General features: G+C 40.2%; 3 protein-coding genes across 3 annotated transcripts; 1 reads left to right on the forward strand and 2 right to left on the reverse strand.

The window, feature by feature from the left end:
• Window positions 1–94: 94 nt before the first annotated feature.
• On the forward strand, window positions 95–3,197 carry nkiras2 (NFKB inhibitor interacting Ras-like 2). The gene is made up of 4 exons (XM_084463372.1): window positions 95–137; window positions 607–732; window positions 1,204–1,445; window positions 1,854–3,197. Exons 2-4 carry the CDS (start codon window positions 639–641, stop codon window positions 2,094–2,096), a joined length of 579 nt encoding a protein of 192 aa, XP_084319498.1. The 5' UTR covers window positions 95–137; window positions 607–638; the 3' UTR covers window positions 2,097–3,197.
• Window positions 3,198–9,051: 5,854 nt separating this feature from the next.
• ifnphi1 (interferon phi 1) lies at window positions 9,052–12,415 on the reverse strand. The gene is made up of 7 exons (XM_084464260.1): window positions 12,225–12,415; window positions 11,995–12,140; window positions 11,775–11,859; window positions 11,285–11,359; window positions 10,433–10,582; window positions 10,163–10,288; window positions 9,052–9,709 (listed from the first exon to the last, which is right to left on the reverse strand). Exons 3-7 carry the CDS (start codon window positions 11,793–11,795, stop codon window positions 9,602–9,604), a joined length of 480 nt encoding a protein of 159 aa, XP_084320386.1. The 5' UTR covers window positions 11,796–11,859; window positions 11,995–12,140; window positions 12,225–12,415; the 3' UTR covers window positions 9,052–9,601.
• A 1,000-nt stretch (window positions 12,416–13,415) lies between these two features.
• alkbh7 (alkB homolog 7) lies at window positions 13,416–18,219 on the reverse strand. The gene is made up of 4 exons (XM_084488619.1): window positions 17,866–18,219; window positions 15,688–15,861; window positions 14,851–14,975; window positions 13,416–14,254 (listed from the first exon to the last, which is right to left on the reverse strand). Exons 1-4 carry the CDS (start codon window positions 18,145–18,147, stop codon window positions 14,116–14,118), a joined length of 720 nt encoding a protein of 239 aa, XP_084344745.1. The 5' UTR covers window positions 18,148–18,219; the 3' UTR covers window positions 13,416–14,115.
• Between the last annotated feature and the right edge of the window lie 2,275 nt (window positions 18,220–20,494).

Raw genomic sequence — 20,494 nt, forward strand, 5'->3', positions numbered from 1 at the left:
TAGACCAGGCTGTGCTGAGACCACGCCCCCTGAGACCAGGCTGTGTTGAGACCACGCCCCCTGAGGCCACGCCCCCCGAGCGGACTGCAGACATCGGACGTCATCTGTAAACAGGAAGCGTTGCGTCTGGTGAGAAAGTGAGTACGCTTTGTTTGAGCTACATTGTGTTATTTCCTTATTTCCAAAGCGCTAAAGTTGGTTTGTTCTTTAGATGTACCGTTTAGGCCGAAGTGTGACAATGACAACATGATGAATTGTTATGTTGGCAAACCACCACTAGGTTACTTCATTAAAAGCAAAAGCTAAGCTAGAGCTAATATTTGATGCACAGCTTTCCCCGGTTTTGTGTTTACGTGTCGGTGACAGTTTGGGCAGGATGATCGCTTATATTGTGCAGCAGTATATGTAAAATATGTAATATCAAAAAGTTGTTGTGCTATGCTGCGGCTCGTCTGTAAAATGAAGTGTAATCGGAGCGCACAAGTGCTTCGCTTCCCTAAAATAAACCCCTTTAGGTCTTAATTTGTTTGTTGTTTTATTGTAGTAGTAGTATATGTTTATTTCACTTCGAGTCTTGCACTGTTCTCATGGAACACATATTCACAGGTTTCTTCATGTTCTGACTGAAATAACCAATCATGGGGAAAAGTTGCAAAGTAGTGGTGTGCGGTCTGACTGCTGTTGGCAAGACGGCCGTGTTGGAGCAGCTGCTGTACGCCAATCACGTGGCAGGTAGGCCTCCATATAATGCCTTGGATCCATTTATTTAGATCGAATCAGCATTGGCCCGTTATGCTGTTCCTGCTAAGAGATTGGCGAGACCGTGTCATTAACAATTTTTCCGCAATTGGCTAATCACCTTTATCATTTAAGAATGTGCAGATTATTTTATAGGCTATACATTTAAAACCGAAACCATATATTCGTAGACAACCTTGACAATTAACTTTGCCAAATACATTATATTGAATAAAAAATGGCAAGTGACGATGGAACATTGCCACCAAAGTAATCAGTGCTTCATTGCTTAATCAATTGTGTGTAGCTACTTATTATTTTTCTCGTACATTCTAGTGTTAATATCTGTATGATTCAATGGCAGTGTGGGTGAAGTGGTTTGAACGTTTGAGAAACTATATCATATCTTTGCTGGAAAGGAATATCGGTTGAAATAATGAGACTTTTCTGTTTCTGTTCTGTTAGGTTCTGAGCCCATGGAGACTTTGGAGGACATTTACATTGGCTCTATCGAGACGGACCGTGGCACACGAGAACAAGTGCGCTTCTATGACACCCGGGGCCTCCGCGATGGGATGGAGTTCCCGCGGCACTACTACTCCTTCGCTGACGGCTTTGTGTTGGTATACAGCATCGACAGCAAGGAGTCCTTTAAACGCATGGAGGCCCTCAAGAAAGATATCGACAGGCAGAGAGACAAGAAAGAGGTGGGCCCTCCAAAATGTATGTTCACTGTAGTTGGTAACACAAGACCAGTAGTCAGTAGCTCTGAAGGTAGACAAACGTCAACTGACTTACTGGAGGGTTTCTGGTTTGATCCTGGGTTCCTTGTAGCTAAGTGTCCCTGAGCAGGACCCCAACCACTGTCAGACAGCAGGTTGTAGCCGTGAACAGTTGACACCACCACTGATGTGGGAATGTGTGTATAAATGGATTTGAGAATAGAACAGCCGTATAGAGCGAGATAAAGGCTTGTTAGAAATATTATGTTATTGTTATTATACTCCTATAATTTAGATAAAGCTACCATTGCAATCCACACAATCAAATCTGGATACAGAGGTGGGCTGTGCCTTAGATGCAGAGATGAAAGAAGATGTAATGTCGTTTCACAGGTGACCATCGTTGTCCTGGGCAACAAGCTGGACCGGGACGGTGAGAGGAAGGTGGAGCACAACATGGCACAGAACTGGGCCAAGGCCGAGCGGGTGCGCCTGTGGGAGGTCTCGGTGGTGGACCGCCATTCGCTGATCGAGCCTTTCGTCTACCTGGCCAGCAAGATGACGCAGCCCCAGAGCAAGTCCACCTTCCCCCTGAGTCGCAACAAGAACAAGAGCAGCGGCTCCGTTGACAGCTGAGTGGCCAGGGGTGCTCGGTGCTTGAGGAGGGAGGACAGACCACTGGATTCATTGGGGGGGGGAGTTGGGGGGGGTTGGTTAATAAAATGCAGAAGTTACACGTGTCTCTAACTACTACTGTAGCTTGGTAACTAACTGAATTTAACTTCTGTTGGTTAAGGGAATACAGAAGTTTCATGCAGAAGTTAACTCACTACTGATGTAGTTAGTTACACACTGAAGGTCAAAGGGGAGAAGGATGTTGGAAAAGAAGTGCTTCATTCACTGATGGATCCCTTGGCGTCATGATTGTATAGCATTCATGTGTAGTGTCTGCAATAAGTACTTGAATAGAGCCAGGTTGTTTATTATTTGGCTTAATGCTGTACTGAAATTACATATATATCTAGAATATTGGTATTTCAGTGTACAAGTCCGCAAAATAATCATTTTTCCATGAAATGGCAAACCCTGTGCATGAATCCAGTGGTTTTAGTGACATCAATAGTTGACAGTTGACCAATCATATTTATATGTTGGTTAAGACATAGATACAACATGTAATTTATAACGTAATGTGGAAATACAATGTTTGCCACAAAATAAGCCCTCTTTATAGTCAAAGGGAATTACTTATTTTTTCAAACAGAATAGAGTAAGGGTGACGTGTCCTTGATTTTCACTTTTTACATAGAGCATACAGACCTTTTGGTTATCAAGTTTCTTCCACTTACTTGGTACCCGAAACAGCAAATGATTATAATTTCAAAGATGATGGTGTTCTACCTTCCATAACTTCTCACAGTTAACTAGATGGAATTCAAAGTGAAAATGTCTATGCCCAAATACAAATGCATATCTGTTAAGCAACATCTAATGCCGGTTTCCAATCAGTGCATTGTTACATCTAAAGGAAAACAAGACATTTGCACACATGAATATGCACTGCATATGTGGGTTGATGTAAATGTTCCGAATGTTGAACCGAATATTTTTAACTGGGCTGTTTTATTCTAAGATGAATGCTGTAAAAGAGTAGTTGTATATGTTATTGTCGTGTCTGTCTTTTTTGTCATTCCAACCAAATTCTGCAGATAGGAATAAATTATTTTGAGATGATGACATTTGTTTAAAGGGAACTATGTTTGTAGTGTTAGGTTACATGGATTAATGTGATTGTCTGTTATAAATCACTGACAGAATTCAAGCTGAACGTTTTAATTGTTAATCCATTTTTGAATGCAAATCAATATATAATTATGGCCCAAGAAGGAAACTTGATTATGGATTTTTAAATTAAAATATTCTTAAATAAAAATTAAAATAAATTTTCTCAGCCTACTGAATAACGCCGTTGAAAGACATTACCTTAGACCATGGCTCAATCTACTGGAAAATGAGGGTTAGGAACACAAACAAATTATTTCAATTCTTTATTTAACAAGAATAAATATATATATAAATAAATAAACAAACAAATAAATAAGTATCCGTACAATAAATAAATAAATATTTCAATATTACATATAGTTTAATCACACACTCACGCATGCACGCTCACATTCATACATATAAATAGGTCATTATTATATTATGAATATCTTCTCATTGCTAATTGGTCGAGTTTGGTTTCCTTCGATTGTCTAGAAATCTCTTGAGCTGTGCGAAAGCCAAGCGGAACTCGTAAAGTCTCAGCTCCCAAGCACACTTCTGGTTCTGAAAGACAGAAGGACAGCATCAGTTCTATGAAGAGGTGGCGAGTTAGATAGACTAAACACTTGTGCAAATCAGACAGATATACTGGCCCAGTCCCATTTCTCTCCCCTTAACAAGAACACTTGCTTTGAGTGCCCTTAGCTGCAAGTCAGCTCCCGAGCTGGCTAGCGTTCAAGGGTTGATTTAAAGAGAAGAACAGCACTCCCCCCTTGCTCCCATAAGTATTGGGACACCCTACCCCAAAGTCTAGGGTTAGTCTTCAAATCTAGGGGAAGGGGGAGAATTGGGACAGGGCGATAGACAGACCACAGAGAGACAGACACTAAGGCAGATAGACAGAAAGAAAAAACAGGAGGCAAATGGGCAGAGAGGAAGACACATTGACAAGACATGAAGCCATGTAGAGAGACAGACAGACAATAGAATAGAATACAGACCTCCTGAGTGGTTAAGAGGGCCAGCTGATCAGCAAAGGAGGCCAGGGCTGTTGCTGTGGTCTCTGCATCCGTCACACCATCCTGGTCCACCTGTACAATCCCATTCAACAGGATTGAAAACACACAACCTATACTGATTCAAATCGACTAGTGTCAAGACTAGTCTAGTGGATTCAAATCCACAACTTTCTGGTCTATTTGATTCAAACCCATAACCTACTGATCTGTTTAACAGGGTGTATGTGCTATTCCATTGTACGGATTTTAACTCCAAACCCCATATATTTTAGGATTTTAACCCAACAAATGATTGACCACAAGTATTAGTATTCAAACTCAAACATTGTTATGAGACACCCCAACCTTCTGAATATAGCCAATTTAAATCCCACACTCCACTAGTGGTTGTATGTTAAGCTTTCAGACACAAAAAAGGGAATGGAACTTACACACTGCTGTAGATTTCTGGTTTGGCGAAAAACAAGGTTGTTCAAGAGCTGTACTTTCATCTGATTCCATGGCATCGAGGTCTGATTGCCGTCAAAAACTTGTGAGAACAGCTGCAATGTTTTTAAGGCAAGCATCGGTACCGAATCCTCCTGTAAAAGAAGAGAATATAGGAGATGTGTAGAGAGGAAAAGAGAAGAGAGGAGGGAGAAAGAGAGGCGATGAGAAGAAGGGAGGATAAGTAGGGAGGAGAGGAGATGAGAAGTAGACAGGAGGGCACATGAGAGGAGAAACGAGATGTTGGGAAAACAATGGCTCATAGAAAGACCAGCTTGACAGGAGAGGTGGGCCATGTTTACCTCTGCATCACTGAAGACATTTTGTGGGAAAAGAGGTGCAGTCTGGTTTTCCGCACACTGTCGAGGTAAATATCCTCCCTGAGAGCAAGACACAAAGAGAGATAGAGAATTAGAGAGAGAAAGACACACAGACACACAGAGTCAGACAAAGAGAGAGACAAAAAAAGAGGGAAAGAAAGACCCTCAAAGAGACAGACCGAGAGAGGGGGGGACAGAATTGTTTTTACTGGATTAAAAGAGTGTTAGTTATTTGTTTTGATATTTGATAGGACTAATCAAACAGGACTAACCTAGTTTGATTAAGAACTAGGGGTTAAAAACATTCATAATGAACAACAATTGAATTTCCCTCCTTTTCTTTAACTCTTATTTCAAAGGTACTCTGTAAGAAACATCAATTCCTTCTTTATTACTGGCCCCTCTGACCTTAAGTTAACTGCATTGTGCTCTAGCTCTCGCATTCAATGTCCATAAACTAAGTTATAATAGTTAGTTATAATCATTAATTAACGTTAGTGATAAAGAGACGATGGGAGTGGCGTGGCTATAGTGCTGCACAAAATAACAAAACAGTTCTGAAGAACAGACTTTTTTTGCCATTATCCAAGCTTATACGTTGAGACGTCCTCCCCTTTTTCCCGGCAAAACAGTCACAGTTCAATTATAATAGCAGTCAGCCAACAGGCTGCTCTCTGCAGCTTTACAATTATTTATATTGTGTGTGTGTGTGTGTGTGTGTGTGTGTGTGTGGGGGGTAGTGGGTGTGTGTCTTACCATGTTTTCCAGAAGGAAGATGATCTTGGTGTTGATGCGGCCCAGGTGAAACTGGTTCCAGGGACAGTCCATGGAGGACTTGGACACACCTGTCCAGCACAACACAACCAAAGACACGAAGACTGGCCACATTCTGAACTACACTAGAACAATCCTCCAACAGAACCTAAAGTCCCTTAATTCTCTACAATAGCAACACACTAAATAAATATTTATCTTTTACACTCTGTCTCTCGCTCAATGTAACTTCTACTCTATAGTGCTCTATACCACCAGTCTGGTGTCTTAAGGAAGATGTTTGTTGCTTATAAAGACATGATGGGGAATTACGAATCCAGTGTTGGTAGTTTTTTTTGCCAGCTGATGTTTTGAAATCACAAGATGCCAGGATGTCCTGTTAAAATATTGGTATGGGGCTTTACCAAACATAAAAAATCTGCCATTTTCGGGCTTTGAATCCTGTTTAAACTGAAGAAATGGTTGTTGGGGTTTTGACACCTATATTTGGATAAGGAGGTTGCAGGCAAGGGGCACAAATCTCTAAACTTATGTGGGGACCAAAAACATGGAATTTGTTCAAAAGTATTTTCTGAATCAATTCCTTAGTTTGGTCAATGCAAGTTGAGTACACTGAGTAATACCTTTTAAAAATATTTTAAAGGTTATGCTTATGTGTGAATTATTTCTAAAGTGGAGTTGTCTTCAATGTAATATATTACATCATTCATTTTTAAATCATTTTTATTGGAGGGGACAAAAGAAGGGTGCAGTGGGTCCAATCCAATAGACAGTATAGGTTGTGGGTTTGAATTAAGATGCATACAATAACCATAGTAACAGCCCTGACCTCAGCATCATATCAGCTACAAACTCTACTCTTATTCTATTCTATTCTATTGTTTTGATGTGCTCTTTAAGTCTTTCTGCCAGCTCTCCTGCCTGTCTCTCTGCTTGGCAGCCTATCTGTCAGTCTTCCTTCTGTCTGTCTGTCAGTCTATATGTCTTTTTGGCAGTTGTGTGCATATATGAAAAGGTTGCTGCACAGCCCAGTTACAAAAAAACACTGGTCAGTGTATACATATGAATCGGAAATGTATGTAAATTGTTATGTTATGTCCATTATTTTTTAAATGATGTATTTATTTCAGACAATCGGGCTTGCGTTAGTGACCCGAAGGAAATTGCTTTTGTTTTCCTTCTTAGGGACTACTTTCTCTTTCCTCTCTTAGCTTCTGACGAAGTTGCTTCGGCACTTTCGTATTAACGGAATCCGGAATTCCCAGCCCCATTCATAAAACAAAATATGAATTAACCAGATAGAACACATGAATGTAAGCCAATGAGTGGCCATTAATGTTTAACCAATTAGTACAAGGACTTAATCCACTAATTTCTTAACGCGGCATTCCACGAACAAATCCATAAAGCTTTTTATTATTACGGAAACCAATAAAAAGTCTATGTTTTCTCAGATTAGCTTAAAGATGGGTCTTCCCGGGTGGCAACCGGGTGGTCTGAATTGAATAAGTAGGCTACAACTAATAGAAAACGAAAACGTAACAAAGCTCAGCAATTCGTGTTCTCCCCCAAGACCCTGCGTAGTTGCAAACGTGACGTATTTCTTAAGTAACTTTTTTCTACCTAACCTATGTCAGCGTATTGATCGGATTTTATTGCCGATTTACAAACACACACTGTTATGACACTGGGTGATTTGAGTCTGTATTTGAGTGTGTTTTCCCTCCCCACCAGAGGGATGTGCTGTTCTCCCTGTGTGTGTGTGTGTGTGTGTGTGTGTGTGTGTGTGTGTGTGTGTGTGTGTGTGTGTGTGTGTGTGTGTGTGTGTGTGTGTGTGTGTGTGTGTGTGTGTGTGTGTCTCTCTCTCTCTCTCTCTCTCTCTCTCTCTCTCTCTCTCTCTCTGGTGGCTATAGTGATTGGTGGTGGCTGATCAGTCCTTTTGAAATGACCTCTCCTGATTGTCCGACTTATGCAAGGGGTTCGCAACCACCGGGCCGCAGATATTTTGAATATATATATTTTAAATATGCATACCGGGCCTCAGTAATACAAGGGTTGAGGAACCCTGGACTAGGCTATAGATTAGTTGTAATATTACAAAAGCCTCCAGAAGCCCCGAATATTTGTCAGTTCCTTGTTTGATAGTTATTGTTGTCATCATTCATAACGTAGCAATCCTGGTAGCCGTAGGGGTGAGAAGCCATTTTCTTGTTTGCCTTCTCCTGTTTTGGTGTAACTTTAGTTTCCCTGGTCATCTCTTGGAGTTTGGAAAGGGGGAAAACACTTTTATTCTACTTCGTTTAAGAATGCTTGATTCTGATTGGCTGGGAGGACACACACACACACACACACACACACACACACACACACACACACACACACACACACACACACACACACACTTGTAAAAAATATGAAATATATTAATCAGATGAAAGGATGCAAATTGCGGGGGAACCATGCAGAGCTCAGCTCACCTGATTGAGCATTGAGCTATCCTGGCCTACGCTAATTTTGTGGGGGTCGTTTTACTGACACACCTTCCTTTCTATTCCCTTATATCTCTTTTGCACATCTGTTTTGGGTTCACATTTCCAGAGATGCAAGACGGCATGTCGGCCGAATATATTGTCTTATCTTCACCATAGGCCTATTCGTTTAATGAAGCCGTAGAATAACATAGCCTATAAAAGGCATACATATAACATGATCATTAAGTCAACAAGGACGTAGTCGGGATCGAGGAAGGTTCATTCATAAAAACGTCCCTTGACGTCGTACATTAACCCCAGTGTAGTTCTCATTTTCTTCCACTAGAGGTTTCCCCTGCTACCTACCTTTTTCACCTGTAAATTCATACATAATGTATGCCACTCAGCCATTTTGGAGACATATGTAAAGCGACTAACAGTGAGGTTTTTCCTTTTTGGCCTTTAAGTTGAATTTAGCACCTTAATACTGTATTGCATTGTATTGTATCTTATCATTTGTAAACTACCTGCCTTGAATTTCACGCTGAGAGGACAAATTAAGTATTTGGAATGATTTTAAAACCTTTGTTTAGATTTATTTTAAAGCATCTGTATTTGGCTGATCGATCGCGTGGACCATAAAGAACCATGCGATCTGTAGTAGATCTGTATGTGATCCTGTACTGTAACTTCACCGCACAATCGATCGCTCACACTTAACACAGTACAGAGGGAGTTTAGGGTTATTCTTTATTCTATAAACTTTTTTTCTGTCTTTTGGTCATACATTCAGAATTATTTTTTTAGAGGTAATCATGGATTTACAAAAATATATAAAATACATTTCTTTTCTTTTTTTTTATCATAGTCAGCATGGGATAATAAAAGTACCTACAAATAGGCCTACATGCACATAAGACACTCTGAAAAATACAATGAACTGTGATCAGTTGGCCTAAAGTAGTGGAACAATAAATATGTAAACATGTAAAAAAAATACTTTCAATAAATAAAACTTAAACAAAATAAATATGAATAAATAAAATGTCAACAAAATTTGTGAAGACATAAGTTCAGAAATAAATAAATACAAATACAGACATACATACAAATAATAAAAAAATAATGATAAATAATAAAAAAAACTTGAAAATGAAATAAATTAATTATAATGAACTAATGGTAAGATAACAGTGGTGGAGTGGTGAGTCGGGGGATCTCTCGGTCGGTTTGGCCGGACGCGGCTGGTCTAGAGGTGGGGTCAGGGGCCGGTGGGTCTAGAGGTGGGGTCAGGGCTGGTGGGTCTAGCCGGACCTGGCTGGCCGTGGGAGGCGGGCTTGCAGTAAGTCCAGCCTGGCCAGGTGCATCTTGCTCTCCTTCCTGATCAGCTCCCATGATGCAGCACTGTCTCCCTGGAACAGGACGTGACACTTTCATTAGCACTGAGAATACTAATACCTGAAAATACTCATAGCTCGTACAGGTAACACCCATCTAGGCATTGCTAAGAGGTGGTAAATGGTGTACTAAGCACTGGTAATACCGATAGTACTGTGAGTATTGCTTGAACTGATAATGAGAATAGAACTCTTGTGTGTGGCACAGACTGTACCAATAGTCGTATTAGTGGTAGTAGTACAGATAGTAGTATCTATACAATACTACCACTACTACTACCACTAGTAGTAGTAGTAATGGTAGTAGTATCTACAGAAATAGCACCACTAGTAGTAGTAATAGTACTAGTAGTTGTAGTTGTAGTAGTACTGTAAGCGGTATCTACAGCAGTACCACCACTAGAAGCGGTATTTGTAGTAGTGTTAGAAGTGTTAGAAGTATATAGCAGTACTTGGGTGAGGACTTACCATCCTGTGGACTGTGACTCTCAACAGTTTCTTGTAGTAGTGGGCCAGCTTCTTGTGTGTCTCTGCCTCCTGCTGGCTGTCTGCCTGCCGGGTCGTCCTCTGGACCTTCTGCTTGTTAGCCTTTACCTAAATTACAGAAGGAAATCAGATGAAAACATTGCAATTAGGTTTTAGTCAAATACGCATGTGTGTGTGTGTGTGTCTGTGTGTGTGTGTGTGTGTGTGTGTGTGTGTGTGTGTGTGTGTGTCTGTCTGTCTGTCTGTACTCACACAACAATTGATCTCCCTGGCCTGTCTGTCCATGGTGATGAGGAAGCGCTCTGTCTTGTTTTGGTCCCAGGATACGGAGGAGAGGTTCCCGTGGTACAGTTGGATGATGTGCACAAGACTGTCTCCTATGAATTCCAACTTCTCCTCCACCTGAACAGAGACAGAGAACAAAGACATGCAGAAGGTCAGATCTATGGGGTACGCTACGAAGCGTACTGAACATAACCAGGCTTTCTTGGGATAACCTGGATCGACAAATATGAAACTCGCAATCGGTACCATCGGTACCACGAAGCTCACTTACGAGTCAATTTGTCGAGCCAGGTTTTCCGCTTTAGTTTCAACGTGCGTTCCCGTAAAAGGGGCGTTTAACGCCTCATTTTACTCACCTTTCCAAAATGGATAGATCAAGAGCAGTATATTTCACTCAAGAGGAACAGATAGTCATAATGAACTCCTATGAGGAGTTCAAGAATCAGATAAGAGCTAGGGGCAACACAGTTGCACATAATAAGGCTAGGGAGCCGTGTCACGGCTAACACAGGCTTTGAGCGCAACATACCACTCTAACCCGCTAATCGAGGTTCGTAGTATACCCCACGGGTCATAGAGGGTCAGTCTAAATAACAGACCCCATGAAAGACGTTTACATTTTGTCAAGTGAACACAAAAGCTGCACAACCAAGTCTAAGAAATAAAACAAATGACTATAACAATCAGAACAAAAGTACAATAGGCTTATTTTTGGGGGGGTCAAGTGCATATGAAGTAGGACTTATATATGTTGTTTAAGTTTTGGAGAGTAGGGTGGCATTTTGCAGATCATAGAGACAATGCACACATGTCACTTACCTTAGCTTTTTGGATGTGCCTGTAGAATGATTCTGGAAAGGGGATGGGACATTGCTCGTCCGTCATCTCACCGCCCTACACACATACACAAACAAAAGCACACATGTTACTTACATACAGGATTGGCAACCAGTAGATAGCTTAACACACATGTTTAATTATTTGTCTGAAACACACATGCACGGATTTACACAACTTAATGCACACAGCACTGACTTTGTCCTTATTTTCGAATATTTAAGTAGACAACAAACCAACGGCATAATGTAAACTGATATTCTATCTATTTCTATTTTGAAAGTTAAGTTTTACTAACACAGAAAAATAGATAGCTGCGATTTAAAGTTACATTTTCAAGTACTATTTCCTGTTGCTGCGTGGTGTTCTGTTTTTGGCCTATGCTTTGAACCTGTCGTAAAAGTTAATGCATCAGGTTCGAAATGAATTAAAAGTTGTAAATGAAATAAATTTCTTTCAAGAGGCTACTCACCATCTGGTCTAGCAGTGACATCGAGTCATTGCTCAGGTCCCCGTAGAGTCGGAGCCAATCACAGCTCTGAACCCCAACAGCAGCGCTGCACAGGAACACCAACGTGAAAATACAGTTCAGCATTTTGCGAAAAAACTGGATTTCAATACTTGACAAAACGATAGCAAGAGCAGTAAGTATTAGTGTGGTATGGAGTCCGTATGTTTGTTGTGAATGTTACCTGAGCGCAGAATCCACACATTTAAACGATGAGATTGGAAAGTCAAAAAGTCCCACTTTCGGGATCCGAGGACGCTTTCCCTTTCCAGTGTCTAACTCCTAGGCAATATCAAATATTCAGATTCCACGATGCAATCCGGCTACAACCTGTAAATACACAATGAAAAAAAAGAATATTCGACTGACAAATAGTAGCCTAGGCCTATATGGTTAAAATATTTCGAGTCTAACCTATAAAAAATGATAAAGCCGTTAAGGATTCCTAGGTCGTAGATATTGAATAGGTTTAAGATTCCTACGTAGACCTGGTATATTCCTTGATCGCCTAAACATCCTCAAATCTATTCTTTATCCAATTTTCTTCAAAGTCAAAATGTATCTATTATTTTAAGAAATAAAACGGTGGCTTCTCTATGTCACTACGCGACTGGGCTCGTCAACTGTTACGTCACTTTCTGTTTCGCTTTCTTTTTACATACAGAGGCGGTCACACGCCTTTCAGTAGTCGATTCTAGCAACAGTCTCAGGACCGCGTTTCTAGGACCCTAGTTTTTTGTGACACTGCCATCACTTCCAACGTGATGGAAAAAAGGATATATATATATATATATATAGGCCTAGATATATAATCTACCCTATACACAAACACTTAACCATCTCTAACCTAGATTTGTGGTGTTTCTAATTGTTCAATTATTAAAGTGGACCCTAAGACACACCTCTTTTAATTTGATTTTAGCGTTTCTTCTATATTATATGGATATATAAATGGAAAATTCATAATTGTTCCCAGATATTATAACAGATATTACCCCTAAACTGGACGAATAGGACAATACATGTAGGTCTACCTGTAGTAGACCTTGAAGCAGGGCCTGTACCCCCTTACCGGGTCCTTCATCGCTGATATTTTCCAACTCTAAATTGTATCCATACTTCCATCACCATCCATTTATTTAAGGGGACCAATCTGCTGTGACTATTTGAAGCTCTGGCAAACCCCTGAGACAGTTAATGAACTCTATGGTAAGGGACACCGTAAGTATGACAGGACTTGAAATACACAATTAATTAAATATCTGTACCTGTATTAAATATCTTTTAAGGGCATTGCCTTTCTTTCGCTGACACTTTTGTCCAAAGCAACGTCTGGTCAGTGTATTAAACAATGAAGATATAACCCAAAAAAGTGCATAATTCAATATAAAATTCATAAATTAAGGAAACTGCTTTAAGTGGCCATGTTGAAGGAATGTTCAGCACCCAACTCTGGTAAGATATATACCAGATATATAAGATATATAAATGTGGCAGTATGGACACACAAAGATGTTTCAATTCTGGTTGTTTGTGCACAGAAGTGAAGTCTGGAGCAGTTGCAATAGGATCCTGTTGAAAAATAAGCATCAGTAGACTTTAAAATAGGCCTGTCATCAATTTATTTCCCAAATAACACAAATGTAATTGCCAGAAAACTACATCAGATTCTAGCAAAGACCATTTTTGAAAGGGACGAAAAATAAACTCACTCACGCATTTGTAACACATTTGAATCTCATTCGTAAGCAATAAACCTTTTTTCATTACATAAAAAATCACAAAAATCAAGACACAAGATCATCAGTGACCGAGTCCCTCCGTGCTTCCAGAGCCTCGTCCCTCTCCCCGGTTCTCCTTCTCCTCGACCTGTCCGTGGCGTTCGACACCGTGAACCACCAGATCCTCCTCGCCACTCTCGCCAAACTGGGCGTTGCTGACTTCTCGTGGTAGTCCAATTGTAAAGTTATACATGCACAGACAAAGACCACCCGGTTGCTTTCCCCAGCTACAGACGTTTTAGTGTAACATTCTGTATAGTCTTCCATCCCTTTTATGCAGCACAACTTTAGTTACCACCGTTTTAGAAATGTTAATATAACTAATTCCTCTCCATATCTGATGAATACATTCGTGATCGTTCCAAGTTACCCTGCCATGGATTTTCGAGTACTCCCAGAACTTGTTTTGTATACTGATGTCTCCACTGCTGGTCTTTATCGGCCATGCCACATGTACAACACGACATAAAGCAGCTTCATTCACACAGGGACGTAATCATTCAGAACATCTTTATTGGCCGTCATCAGCAGCTCTCCTGTTTTTCCGTGGGAAGGTTTCGACAGATGACTGAGATACGACGCTCACGCGGGACTCGCCTCCCACAGAACACAGACTGCTCGTCCTTCAGGATCTCGTGGGTGAAGCCATACCTGGCCGTGTCCCTGGATGAAGACATTTTTTTATTCATCATGCACCCTTTCTCAGGCTAAACTAGTTCTAATGGGTACAATTCAAAAGAAAGTGATTATTTCGTACTCTGACATTAATCAGATTCTGATTCCAAGATGTATAAACCATTAAAATCAATACAACATGCGCAGCAAAAAGTTAAATCATAACATTTAGTGTATATATTTTTTCAATCAACCCCTACTTAATTGTATGTATGTTTAGGCATACATACACACACATCGAGATATATATATATAGATGTGTATTCTACGAGAGATACACACACACACACACACATCGAGATATATATATAGATGTGTATTCTACGAGATATATATATATACACACACACACACACACACACACACATCGAGATATATATATAGATGTGTATTCTACGAGTAGATCAAAGGATGAGCAGACAAGCAACAGCTTCAGTCAGTTGCAAACCAAAAATATACAATATTTGAATGGGTGAGTCAATTTGTTTAACGGCAAAATCGAGTAGTCAAGAAGAAAATACCATAACATAGGTCAAATACAAAGGAGCAAACAGCGAGAAAGGGGGAGAAGCAGCATACTAAACCTCAATATGTAGAGGGAGTATCGTGGCAGAAGGACATCCAGCCATTGCTGAGCGTCGTCTTCCTTTACCAAGCGCATCACACTGTCTGACAGGAGGCTGAGCCCCGCAATCGTACTGCCACAGAACTAGGACCAAAGGGTAAACTGTAAATACATATTGCCTCTAAATACATCATTATCATACGTACATACTTCATGAAATTATTAATGCTTGCAATTATTTAATTTATTCATGTAAATACATTCTAAAATCGAACTGCTACAGAGATTAAATTAACTCTTTCATAAGAAATATCAACAGCATTATGCCTTTTTTTTTTTCATGAGATTCGTTAAGAGCTATTACACATATGAAAGTAATAAAATAAACGTTCAACAGTTTGAAAGAAGATAAAGTTGTTGTGAAGATAGTCACAACGTTTTCGTGCCATCATTGTTGTCAACAATGTTTCTCATGCAACAATGCGTCTCATACACAAGAAGGCACAGTTGACTGTATTTGTATAGGTTATATTCCTACAATTTGAGAGACCGACTTAAACTGTGTTTAAACTGGTAGTGGAAACGCAAATCAGTGCGGCACGGTGCGCTACGGCCAAAAGTGCCAATAGAATAATGCCATGGGTGTGGCGTGTGAGGTAAAGGATTGGGGGTCCAGTTGTAGTGAGTTTCTAAACTTTGACACTCTTGCTCTGAAACTTTATCTGGGTTGGCAATTTTTGAAGTGCAAGAACGTGGTGCAGTTTTTTATAAAGCGCATAGCTCTTATGTATATACTGTATAAAATATATAGTATAGAATAATATACTCTTACGTTCCGTTATCATAAGATTCGTACCTTGATGCTGTCGATGTGTGGTTTGATGAAGCCGGCCTTGTCCAGATCTAGGACATGCACAGGGCCAAGAAGCAGGCTGCCCTCCGGAAAAGCTACAGATCTGACACGCCTTAAGACGCCCTCACACACCGACCCCCATGTTCCACGCTCTGTCTCTCTGTACCCGTGAATAGCCTGAGCAGTAGAAAAAACAGAAATATTAATGAATGATGAGTTCAATAAGCCAGATACATTAGCCATATTTTAAGAGAAATTTCTTAAATTAAAAGTTTGAAATAAAAAAATACAAAATGGTCACAGATTAAGTAAGAGATAATGTATAGAACGCCTGTCATTATCGGGAAATAGGCCCAGACAGGGCGAACAGGACACCGACGTGAAGCCCTGAAGGGGCTTATTTCCTAATAATTACCGGTGACGTTCTATATACATTATTCCGCTTATTACACGGCTAGTTGCTCAAACGAAAAAATTAATTCACACGGTGTGTCTTTTTACAATTTATTTGTTACCAGCATTCGTAGTGTTTATCAGCAGAGAAATAGTCTGCCAAAGACGTTGACGTCACTTAGCAACCGTGTACGCTGGGGTTGATAAGTTACTGGACTACTTGCTGAGTGATACGAAAGACGTGAAAAAAATCCAATTTCCTTTACAGCAGTCAGCGGTCCGGTGGTGAATTATTGAAAAATAATTCACCACCGGAAGTCGGGAAGTGCAATGTAAGTGAACGGAGCGTTCCACAGCATTCAGTACGTTTACATGCACAGCTTAATTTGATTAAAGCCATAGCTCGACTATGCTCCTCAATTGGACAACTACAATTGTCCGCTTATACATGGCGGTGAGTAAATCGATTCATTGGCCGAAGCGTGTCATTATGGCAAGCCAATTTGACATAAATTCGCTAGATTGGATATGTGTTGCAGATATCTGCAATTCAGTTTCGCCTAGTCAAAAAGAACATTTTGGATATCCGCAACTACATTCCTCCTATCCACAATTGTCATTTCAGATATCCACAAAGACATTCCTCCTAGGAGAAATGACGTATTTTTTGCCATTCATGTCTATGGGGTTTCTCATTACAGATATCTACAATTCAATTGCGGATATCCACTATGTGAATTACGGATATCTGCAACTGAATTGTAGATATCTGTAATTCCAGTTTGAGATATCTACAATTTGATTCTGACTAGTCATAATTCAAGTTCAAGATATCTTTAATTCACCTCAATTCAAGATATCTACATGTCCCTTTTCAGATATCTTAAATTAAGTTTTGACTAGGCAAAATTAAGTTGTAGATATCTCTAACTGGAGTTATGACTAGTCAAAACGACGTTGTAGATATCTCAAACTGGAGTTAGGGATAGTCAGAATCAAATTGTAGATATCTCAAACTGGAATTACAGATATCTACAATTCAGTTGCAGATATCCGTAATTCACATAGTGGATATCCTCAATTGAATTGTAGATATCTGTAATGAGAAACCCCATAGACATGAATGGCAAAAAAGACGTCATTTCTCCTAGGAGGAATGTCTTTGTGGATATCTGAAATGACAATTGTGGATAGGAGGAATGTAGTTGTGGATATCCAAAATGTTCTTTTTGACTAGGCGAAACTGAATTGCAGATATCTTTATCTGTCGTTTCGACTAGTCACAATTACATTACAGATATCTTGAATTAAAATTCCAACTATTCAAAATGTAATTACGACTAGTCAGAAAGAAGTTGTTGATATCTACAATGTTAATTCCGGATAGTCAAACTTAGTTGATAAATGACAATTCGGCTTGCCATATGTCATGGCCCGGTACGATAGGTGGCACTGTGCCCATTTCAACTAGTGGTAATAGAGCCACCGGTTGACGGCTTTACGTCACCAGCAACAACAAACTCAGGTGGCATTCGAGAAAGATGTTTTCAGCAGACAGCTGTCATTTCACTTCGGGTCCATATCATTTCTCCGACGCTCCATTGTTCCGACCTCTCGGTCGTATGCCGACTCCAGCCGGAGGAGCTGGCTCTGCCGGCAGAGGAGTCTGCATATGAGGTCATCGCTTGTGTCACCACATTTGTAAACGCGCCCCTGGGTTTAATGAAGTTAAACAAGTGACCCTAAACAAACAAAAAAAACAACGCAGTTAATAGAATTCAAACTTACATCATCCCAGTGGTCAAATTGGTAACGTTTCCTTTTTAACCCGGGTTCGAGTTCTTGAAAAAGAGCACATTCTTCCTCTTCGCTGATAAATTTGGTTCGCACTTCTACCTGCGTGCTGAGTCGCTGGATCAAATCCCGCGACGAGCCGTCCACGTTATGTTCTAGCTGTGAGAACAGACCGCCGGTTACACGTATCGTAGAGTTTGTAGAACTCGGACAACGCCTACATTTAAGCAGGTTTAGCGAGTTAATCTGTGTCAATGCACTTTTTAGCAATTTCATTATTATAGTGGATATAATGGCCACGATCAGCTAAGGTCAGTGATCGGTCCAGTTTGTTGGTAGAGCTGTAGATCTGCAAGACACCATTTTGTAAGCGCAAAGAACCTTGGGAGGTGTAGTTTTCAAACGGATGGAAGAAAGACGCCAGCAGGTGGCAATATTCTTCAATTAAATGAAATGGCAATGAGAAAAATGTTGACTTTTTAACGTTACTAGTAAACATTTAATTACTTCTATATTGCATCGTATATATTTAGAGACAGCTGTTTTAGAAGAAGTTGAGGGAAAAGTCGAAACTCGTTGTGGAATTAATGTCCGTCACAAATCCTTCCTTAAGTGGCCTCATGGATGGTACTGCAGCAATGCCCCATTAAGTATTGTACTATTATGGCCAGAAGGGGGAGACACATAGCTAGAGAGACTATGTTTCAGGCCTGAGGTAATCAAACATACTTGACCCACATTCACATACACTATACCTAGACGACGTAAAATTCCCGCATTACAAGTAGGCCTATGCAAAAACATTTCATCAATTATTTCCTAATTACAAATATATGGTTTTGTAATGTGTGCATAACATACAAAGTGTACACACACACACACACACACACACACACTCCCTCCAACACACACATGCACACACACAGAACATAATGAAATGGTCATGTTTAGTTTTTGCCAGGGTCAAGGACATGGAGTTGAGGGCTCCTCCTGCTTTCCAAGAGACAAGTCAGATCTGCAAAATGGACCACGGACTGTCATTATTGAAAGAATGCATTCAAACCCCATATAGATAAGCAGATCCTAAAGGCCCTACTGCACGCTTTTATAGGACTAGGTCATCTTATGGCCACATGTTACATGGCTTGGCTTGGCTATTTTATTAACCCTGTAGCAGGGAATATAGGCCTCATCTAGGTTCAAAGCTACTGACTGAAGAAGCTGCAGATGAACCATTCACACAGGTGACAGGAAGATTATCAGAAAGGATGTAACATTTATAACAAAAGAGTGATATGGGATAGGATATAATAGGAATATATAATAGGTAGATAGATATAATAGGAAAAACAACAAATATGAAAACGAGATCTGAAAAAGAAATTATGTTGACCAGCTGCATGACACAGTTTGTTAGTTTGCCGTGATGATATTACAGCAGCTCTCCGGGTGCTCTGTGTACGGGAATGTTTGTAGTTCTTGACAGACCTGTAGTTCTTGACAGACCAGTCACAGGTCAATTTGATGCCTGCAAAGGAGGAAGGAAAAAAGACAGAAATCACAGAAAACACAGTATAATGTGTATAAACAACTGATATGATATAAGAAACAGGTGAGCTTATTCATATTATCTATATGTTCCACATTAAGTTGAATTATACCTATGCTAAATTGCTGTTAAAGCTTTGAGTGGGAAAGTGTAACCACTATAATCATATTAATTAATGGTCGCTGGACCACAACATCATTTTCTATTTTTCAGCTCTAAGATGACCCTGTTGTTTTATAAGGGGGGTCTTGAAGTCTGGATCTCTGACCTCTGAGTGGTGTGAAGGGGAAGTCTGGGAGGTAGCATCTCAGCGAGAAATTCGGCCGCCATCTTGGAGTGGTGATGAGCAGCCTGAGCTGACAGCTGACAGGTCGCGTCTACAGAAGAGAACAAGGAGGCCGGGCTGGTGTTCCTGCTCAAATGAGCGGACCGTCGAAAATAGGAATCAGGGGATTACTTTTCACAAGTAAGATTTAACATTAACGTACTATTGGTTGTATTTTGTGAAAAAAATATTACCACAGAGTTGAGAAGGAGCAAAGATCTTCAATAGTACTGAAATCGTTGCCGCTAGCAAACAAGAGTATGACCATAATTGAATTGCTTGTCAATGAAATGAAAAAATTACGTACTTCAGTGTTTCCCACAGACCAGGTAGCAATGTGCCAGTTCAATGTGCCAGTTCAGACCAAAGATTCGCAACGCAACTGCTTGCAACTCGCAACTCCTTGCGACTCCTTGCGACCTGACGGGCTGAGACGTTCTAAAAACGGGGCAGTTCACACTGCTGCACCGGGCGGCGATTATTTTATATTTTATTTTGGTTGAGAGTAGGCTAGAGTTGCTGTGTTTGGCCATTCTCCACTACTTCTGCATTGTAGTAATTCGCTGGAGCTTAGTTTGTTTAGATCCTGCTAGTTGCATTGCATTCTTTCGTAGTGGCGACTTCTCGACTGCAAGGGAAGCTCGGCTTCACCTAAAATTTCGAAAATTAAATGGTCAGATATTATAGATATCTGACCATTTAATTTTCGAATTTTTTTTTGATTAAAAATGCGTTAGAACACGTCCATC

This window comes from Micromesistius poutassou (assembly GCF_964030765.1).
Source record: "Micromesistius poutassou genome assembly, chromosome: 1".
Lineage (NCBI taxonomy): Eukaryota > Metazoa > Chordata > Actinopteri > Gadiformes > Gadidae > Micromesistius > Micromesistius poutassou.